The sequence below is a fragment of the Chaetodon trifascialis genome, chromosome 7 (genome assembly GCF_039877785.1).
Source record: "Chaetodon trifascialis isolate fChaTrf1 chromosome 7, fChaTrf1.hap1, whole genome shotgun sequence".
NCBI lineage: Eukaryota > Metazoa > Chordata > Actinopteri > Chaetodontiformes > Chaetodontidae > Chaetodon > Chaetodon trifascialis.
Genome location: NC_092062.1, coordinates 17,461,813 through 17,470,757, shown reverse-complemented (window position 1 = coordinate 17,470,757; position 8,945 = coordinate 17,461,813). Strand labels below are relative to the sequence as shown.

At 41.1% G+C, this 8,945-nt stretch overlaps 1 protein-coding gene across 1 annotated transcript; it reads left to right on the top strand.

Annotated features, from left to right (window-relative positions):
- The first annotated feature begins 206 nt into the window (after window positions 1-206).
- Window positions 207-8,945, top strand: LOC139333708 (peroxisomal carnitine O-octanoyltransferase-like). Its single transcript, XM_070966323.1, has 17 exons — window positions 207-344; window positions 1,067-1,190; window positions 1,444-1,568; window positions 1,667-1,848; window positions 1,977-2,101; window positions 2,216-2,324; window positions 3,565-3,658; window positions 3,907-4,032; window positions 4,122-4,223; window positions 4,463-4,546; window positions 4,635-4,742; window positions 4,849-4,979; window positions 5,067-5,190; window positions 5,390-5,468; window positions 5,792-5,885; window positions 6,500-6,619; window positions 7,001-8,945. The coding sequence occupies exons 2-17, from the start codon at window positions 1,076-1,078 to the stop codon at window positions 7,119-7,121; spliced, it is 1,839 nt and encodes a 612-aa protein (XP_070822424.1). The 5' UTR covers window positions 207-344; window positions 1,067-1,075; the 3' UTR covers window positions 7,122-8,945.

Here is an 8,945-nt window from a genome sequence, read left to right as displayed (position 1 = left end):
AGCCACTCTGTGTGCAGGTATTAAACACCGTGTTCTTTTTGGTCTTGTTTCAAGTTTCACTGTCTCTATTCTGCTTCTTTGATTGTTACCAGAGCCTCTAAATGAATTCATCTCTCTGCAGCACACACACTCTCGATGCCTCACTAATAAATATGTAGGGCAAGTGTAACGCGCATGCGCAGTGTGGTCTTCCGGGCTAGCTCTGGGGCAGTACAGTGGGGTAAAGGTGACGAGCGGAGTGGATTCTGAGGACAACAACAAAACCGTGAACACATCATCACATCCAGCTGATATTTCTTCTGCGCGTGGATGCATTGAGTCAGCGACAACATCTCCCGAAGAAGGTGAGCCGACAGAAGCACTGTGTTTGAAAGCTAAGAAGTCTTTAGAGGAAGTTTAACCTAACTTTCAGCGTAAACATTGTTGACGCAGCGTTAATTTAGCCAGTGCACTGTAACGGTTTTATGTCGGCTAAGCTACAAACGTTAGCTGTCTTACCGTTTGAATCAATGAACGAGCTGAAAGACAGGGACAGTAAAAGTGACAGAGAAACTCACAGCTAGTGTTTGAGCGTTTAACCAAATGCTACACAGACTGTGGTCTCTGAAATTCAAAGCTCTTGTCTACACCTGCTCCTGCTTAGGTGTCATGTATGAGATGAGGCAATCAGAGAGCCTCAGTGGAGGTAGACTGGGTTTGATATTACATCGGCTTAGTCATCAGGGACTGTTTGAGCTGCAAATCACAGCTACCAGTAACAAATATTTCAAGGTTCGATTTTCTTGTCATTAACAAGATAGGATTGCACAATGAAATGCAGATGTTGCCCCCTTTTCACGTAACGCACACAGAATGTATTGTATGTATGTATGTATGTATGTATGTATGTATGTATGTATGTATGTATGTATGTATGTATGTATTAGTATCATTCTTCAGAATAAATAGTTTCATATAAAGTAGGCTGGCTGATTTTTCTGGTTCCCGATTTCTGTGGTGAGTCTTGTGAGTCTAGCGCAACATCAGCCTCAGCTTCATGTCAGTGTGAAATGTATTTGTATTACAGGCAGTAGAAATGGCCAGTCATTTGTCAGAGTCTCTGCCAGAGCGGACCTTCCAGTACCAAAGCAGCCTGCCTCCCCTGCCTGTCCCGTCGCTGGAAACTAGCCTTTCTAAGTACCTGGATGCAGGTAGGATGGTAGCTTAACTGCTCACTGCTGCTACTGCTATTTGTCGTAAATGTTAATATCTCTGCTCCTGAACTATTTTCATGGTGTATTTAGCCAAAAAATAAGACAGGACAATAAGCATGTTCCCACCCATCTGTAATAACTTGACCTAAAAATGTGCATATCCGAGCAAAATGAGGTCTAGTAAGTTTTGGAAAATTAATGGTTGCATGAATGACACTGACTAATTCAGCATTGCCATGTTGTCCATAAGTTCGTCCTTTTGCATCTGAGAAAGATTTTGAGGCTACAGTGAACACTGTGAGGAAATTTCAAGAGGGTGTTGGCAAAGAGCTGCACCAGAAACTACTCCAGAGAGCCAAGACAAAGAAGAACTGGGTGTGTAATTGAGCTGTAGACGAATCCTTTTTGATGGTACAGCTCTCCTCTTCACTCGTTGATGTTTTGCTTACCTGACTTTTTTTTAAATTCCCCAGCTGGAAGAATGGTGGTTAGACAATGCATATCTTGAGAGCCGCATCCCCTCACAGCTGACTGTGAACTTTGCTGGCACAGCACCCTACCTGGAGCACTGCTGGCCTCCTGCAGAGGGAACCTCTCTGCAGAGGGCCAGTATTGGCACATGGCATACATTACAGTACTGGAACCTGATCCGCACGTACGACATGTTCACGCGCATTTTTACTAGCTCTGTTTTTTTGTAGTGTGTCATGCAGAATTTTCTCTTCTTTTTACATGAAGTCACACATATATATAATCTTTTTGTCTTTCTCTTGTCTGTTTTAGGGAGAGACTGGCTCCTCAGAAAGCTGGCAAAACAGCATTAGATATGGACCAGTTCAGAATGCTGTTCTGCACCTGCAAGGTACCCGGAGTAAATAAGGACACCATTCATAACTACTTCAAAACAGGTAGAATGAGCCCAGCTCTTATCTCTGACCTTCAGACTCAGCTTTATACCTTTAGACTGCTTTCTCAGTTTGTATATCACTGTTGTGTAATGTGTGTGTTGTGCTGTGTGACAGAGCTCGAGGGCCCTTGCCCCTCCCATTTGGTGGTGATTTGTCGTGGAAGGATCTTCACATTTGATGCACTCTGTGATGGGCAAATCCTCACTCCACCGGAACTACTCAGGTAATGATCACAAGGACACACACCACTCAAGAATAAAATCAAAAATGAAACCTAGTACCAAAGAGAAGAGTTGGGGCAGTGAACCAACTGCTGACACTGCTCATTGAACTTTTAATAATGTGTGGAGGTATGTTATTAAATATTAAGCATTTCATTAATCAGCCCAAGGAGGGTGCTATTAGGGGTGGGTATTGCCAAGGACCTCACGATAGGATAGGCATCACGATACTTGAGTCACGATACGATATGATATTGCGATATCCAAATTTTGCGATATATTGCGATATTCTACATAGTTCACTGAAAAATGTAAAAGGCATTATACATCTTAAAATCAGAGTTGTATGTACATCAGATGATAGTGATCATTCATGGGACAAACTGAGTCAAAACAATGTAATTCAAATTATCCATGCCATTTTATTGTAACTATACAAGTGCAAGTTACAACATATTTGCATGAACAACATGAGCTGAGCTAATATGTCGGGGTGGTGTCGTGCTAAATGAGTTCGCAAGTTTGTTGTGTTACCCGAATATCTAATGGGAGCGAAACAGTGTTTGCAAAGAGCGTACTCTTTGTCCAGCTCACTGTGTGTTTCTCCTTTCCTTTGGAATCCAAAGTACCTCCAAACATCTGCCTTAAAGTTCGAGGACATCTCTAGTTTAACGTTACCAGCCATGCTTGCTTGTTTTTTTCTGGCTCCACTTCCTCACTGCAACCGCCAGGGGGAAAAAAGAGAAGAAGAAGAAGAGTGCTTTGCAGTGAGGTAGCGGTACAGTGACACCCCGTGGAAGTCGTACTGGACTTACAACCCATCTGAAATATGATTTATTAATTAAAAAAATATCAATATTCAAATTTTGAATATCGATATTGAATTGGAAGACAAAGTATTACGATATATTGCCATATCGATATTTTTGCCCACCCCTAGGTGCTATTAACACAGAGTATCTGCAGGTCTTGAAAAGTCTTTAAAAATGTTGAGGTCATTTTCCTCTAAAAGCCTTTAGAGAGTATCAAAAAGTCTTAGATTTGATTCATGTAAGTCTTAAATGAATAAATAATTGTAGGCCATATCATCCTAACTGGTTTTCCATCATAATTAAGCTGGTCTGATTGTGAAGGAGGTTTTAAATGCATTGTATGCAAATTTAACTCGGTGAACCCTTCAGAAACTGGGCTGAATGGAAAGAACCCAGGTTTTATTTTGGGTGTGTTTGTTAATCTGTATAGGCAGCTGAGCTATGTGAAAGAGCGCTGTGAGGCAGAGCCGGAGGGAGAAGGAGTGAGTGCTCTCACCTCAGAGGAGAGGACTCGTTGGGCGAAGGTAGGGGTGCTCATGTTTGGTTTTCATCTCAGTGAATAAGATCCAATACAGATGGATGCATTGTGGATTACTGTCCCTGCATATTTTATCCCCATTTCTATCATTGTCTTATCTGTAAAGACACTAATCTTTTGTTTTTGGATCAAAAGAAAAAAAAATATGTATTACATATGTGAAAAGTTCTCAAATTACAGAAGCATACTTGATTATCAGTATTGTAAGCATTTGTCTGTTTACTGTCTATGCAGGCTAGGGAGCATCTAATAAACATTGATCCACACAATAAGACCATCCTGGAGACCATCCAGAGCAGCCTGTTCATCATATCTCTGGATGAAACCAAACCCTTTTCCAGTCCAGAGAACTACACCAACGTACGGGCTGCACAAAGCATGACTTCCTAATGCTGGTTTAAAAGAAAAGAGTCGTGTGTCTGATTGTGACTTTGCAATTGTGAACATAGATGACCCTGGAAGCCCTCACTGGCGACCCCACCACCCGCTGGGGTGACAAATCGTACAATTCAATCGTGTTCTCAGATGGCACTTTTGGATCTACTTGTGATGTGAGTTTGTATATATGTGTGTGTGTGTGTGTGTGTGTGTGTGTGTGATGACAAAGGAGTGTCGAGACACCCTGTGAAAGCCTGAATGACACTTTTTCAGATTTGAGGTTTTCTTGTTGCTCATCTTGGTGTCTTGGTTCGTTCCTGTCCAAAGGCAAATACTTCTACTGTGTTACAACTTAAAAACATATTTCTTAACATATTTCTTGAATAACAGGTTCAATCAAATTGTTTTGCAGCATGCACCATATGATGCCATGGTAGTGGTGTCTATGTGCTGGTATCTGGACCAAGAAATTAAAGCTACAGAAGGCAAATGGATGGTGAATATTATTTCTTGATTCTCTATGGTACATCGAAACAGTTCTTGTTAATGATTCACTTTTCACTCACTGATGTCTTTGCTTTTAGGGCTCAAATTTAGTCAGAGCCACACCTCTTCCCGAGGAGCTGGTGTTTACGGTGGACAATAAAGTCCGACGTGACATCAGCAATGCCAAACAGCAATACTTGGAGTCGGTGAGCTAATATTAAACACCAAATTATGCTAGGAAAAAGCCTGATGCTAAATGTCTTGTCCATAGTCCCAGCTGTGTGACTGTCCACTCTGTCGCTGTATTCACAGAAACAGGACCTGCAGATTGTGTGCTACGCCTTCACAGCATTTGGAAAAACAGCCATTAAACAGAGGAAGCTTCATCCTGACACCTTTGTTCAACTAGCAGTGCAGTTTGCCTACTTCAGATTGCACAAAGAGTATGGGCTTGTGCATTCGACCAATCAAAACTAATGTTTGAAGTTTAGAAGTGAACAACCCTCAATGTCTGTTCTTATCCCTCTCAGGCCAGGAAGTTGTTATGAGACAGCAATGACTCGCAAGTTCTACCATGGTAGGACGGAGACTATGCGACCCTGCACCACAGAGGCTGTGAACTGGTGTAGAGCTATGATGGATCCCACATGTGATGTGAGTGTGTGTGTGTGTGTGTGTGTGTGTGTGTGTGTGTGTGTGTGTGTGTGTGTGTGTGTGTGTGTGTGTGTGTGTGTGTGTGTGTGTGTGTGTGTGTGTGTGTGTGCAACTCTGCACTGTGGTAAACTCACTCAGATGAAGGAGGTGGAAGCAGTCTTTGACTACATGACATGATACGTAAACATTTTTCTGTCAGGTTAATGCCAAGAGGAAAGCCATGCTGCTGGCCTTCCAAAAGCACAACAAGCTGATGGCTGATGCCCAGGAAGGAAGAGGTTGGTTCACTTTACGTACATGCGATCAGTAATTTTACGTACCACTGTTCAGTAGTTACACCACTCTGTCTAAGCGTGGACATTATTTTTCCTACACCTTCACTTTTCATGAAGATACACAAGTATAATAAACTTTTTTGAAAGTTACTGTAAAAAGATTTTTTTGAATAAACAGTTGTTGGTAGTCATTACTGTCAGGTACACTGTTAATCTAACAGTGTTACGGAGCTTTGTGTCAGTAGGGGTTCCTACAGCAACAGAATGTTGAGCACCAACTGTCTCTGACACTAATTCACATTACATTCATGTGACCTTGTGTCCAGGTTTTGACAGGCATCTTCTTGGGCTGTATCTTATCGCCAAAGAGGAGGGACGTCCCATTCCAGAACTCTTCATGGACCCCCTCTATGCAAAGAGGTACTATATGTACAGCTAATTTATTTCTTTGAAACAGTGTGTCTGTGCCCAAAATCCATTTTCATCAAGATGTATAGACCTTTGTGCAGACACACAAACAGACAAGTGTAACTAAAAACATCAACAATGTCCCAGTAAGCCATTCCAGTGGGCCAACGTTCCAGTGGGAACTGGTTTACCTAATAGAACTCAATCAAACATACCTGTCCTACAATGACACAGGAAAACATCTGTGGTGAGATCTGTGGAAAAAGGTTAGCATCAGGGGCCCATGTTCGTTTATCACAGCTACAGTACGTCATAGAGGTGTGCACGCTGGGTGAGATGCCAACATAAAGTAGAGCACAAAAATGTTGGCATTTTTTTTAATCTTTACATTTCCTAATTTAGCTTCAAAATATTTTAGCTGTTCTGTGTTTTTGTTTTTTTGTAATTGTTTGTCATGGATAGGTGGGTGTAGATGCAGAGATTTAAGGGATGGTTAAAAAATACTTCTGGATCATTACAGACATTCTGATAAATGGTCGGTTTGATAAAGTGAACTGCAGTACAGATGTTCCTGTACAGATTTTTTTTTCTGTCTGCCTGTAACTGAGTTGTGTTTGTGTCTGCAGTGGTGGTGGTGGTAACTTTGTGCTGTCGTCCAGTCTGGTGGGTTACACCACACTTCTGGGGTCTGTGGCTCCCATGGTGCACCATGGCTATGGCTTTTTCTACCGCATCAGAGATGACAGGTGGGCAGGAGAGACATGAGCATGCCTTCATTATCCTGTGTCTTTTTCTTCTGCTCTTTTGCTCCAACTGTCATGATATTTGCATTAGGGTGTGTAAATTTTGGCTGAATGATTGCCACAAAATTCTGCAGCCAAGGGCAGAAGAAAATCAAGACTGCTTTTTTGAGTTCCTGAAGAGGTTTTCAGAAACAGTAATTACGTTCATCATTCAACATTCAGATCAACACTTCAGGCAAAAACATTCTTGAGATTTTGGGCCAGTTTGGCTCTTTAACAAAGTTACCAAGTGCTTTGCGTGGTTGAAACAGGATTAGAAACTGAGGCAAATAACACTTTTCAGCAACAGCAATCACAACCTGATGCCGTCTTTTTTCCCTACAGGATTGTGGTGTCCGTGTCGGCGTGGAGATCTTGCCATCAGACGGATGCTGCGTCACTGTACAACAGCTTCTCCAGCTCCCTGCACGAGATGCTCCACCTGGCCACCACATCTCAGCTATAGGTGCTCACTCACACCAACAGACAGGCAGTCGCTAAACACAGGCCAATACATTCACCTTTTACCTCACAGCACTTAATGGAACGTTAATGCACTCACAATTCATACACCCTCAGTGAATAGCCGACAGCTAGCGATAGTAATCTTTGTTCTCAGCACAGTTCAATGCAAATGGACAGAATCAGTGCTGCAAAGCAACATGCACTGGTTTTGCCATTAAAAGGATAATTGTTCTGTTTCTTTTATTGCTAAGTCGGACTTATAGCACTTTTAGCGTAAATTTCCTCTGGGTGTAAATATTTTTCCTAATGCTCTGATTTTCATGATTCTATCATGTATTTTCTATGCTTTTCTATTTCTATAATTTTAAATGCTGACAGTATTAGTCCACATTTCAGCTAAGCTTAGAGTGGAGACTTGTAGAAAATAACTCAGACATTCAGATTAAACCCATAAAACTAACTTAAAACATAGATTTGCCTTGTTTTATGTTTTGGGTCAGTCTCCATATGAAAAATACAGAAATATACAACATTACTCAGCTTTTTTAAAGTTGGACTGAAGTGAAAATTCATTTTTGTCTAAGAAATTAGTAAATATATTGTTGGTGGTTGTTTTGACTTGTGACTCAAATGGTCATAATATATAATATTATGTCAAAATTAACACAGTTATGTTTACATCAGTATATCATCTCCTGAAAAGAAGAATTGTTGGGGTTTTGGTACTTTTGAATCTGTTATATCTACAGAGGGAGCAGGTCCTCTTCCCCTTAGTCCACCATGTTGTACTGACATGTTTCTACAGTAGCCCAAAAAGGACAAACCAAACACTGGCTCCAGAGAACACCTTTCATAAGTTTTGAGGACATCATAGGTTCTCTACATGTGCAGAAGGGGAGGGATATTCAGTTGGATGCAATCTGCAACCTCATCACCACCATGCCACTAAATCACACACACTGACTGGCACACACTGGCCAGTATGCACATGAGGAATACAGACTGCAAAAACATTTTCAGTGCTCAAATGGGTATCTGTGTAGTTCAAAGACAGCCCTGAAGAATTGTGATCCCGTCCTTTAATCAGCTGTGGGTCAGCACCGCTGCAGCCATTACTTTTAGCTCTTAGCGCTCTATACTTTGCTGTGTGGCTGTGTGTGTTCATTTACTGAATGGGGAACATGTAGTGTTGAGGTCACATGACTGCCTGTCGCGGTGAGCTTTGACAGTCTGGTCATTTGACCAGATCACCAAATCTGGAGCTATTCGATGATTGTTTTGAAAAATGAAAAAAATATGCACAATTATTCTCTATATTTCTTCAATCAAAAAGTGGGATCAATTCGAATTTCAGCCCTTTGACAACTAAGGGTTGTCTTCCTGTTTGTTGAGATACTGTTGATTGTTCTGTATTACTTCTGCTCATCAGTGAAACTGTTGTTTGGCTGATTGCTGCATCGTTCTTTGAACCAAAACCGGACTGCCTTGGTCACTGTTCTGTATGGGTTCTGCACACTGTGCAGCTTTCCTGTGTGTTCTCACATCTGTCAAGCTAAAAACTGATTTTTTTTTTTTTTAATTTTAACTCTGCATTTAAGGCCTTACACTAATCTGTATAGGTGTGCGTGATTGTTGGCTAAACTTTCATAAATGACTAAATGTGAAGAAGATTGTACTTTCTTTAAATATCCAAATAAAAAAATTGCTCAATATTTCTCTTACATTATTGAAACAAGCGTAATTTTGGAAATGTAGTAAAGTTGATTTAAGTTGCTTGATTTTCAGTTTTGGCTGGTTAAATTAATAAAATGATATTGAAATGCGC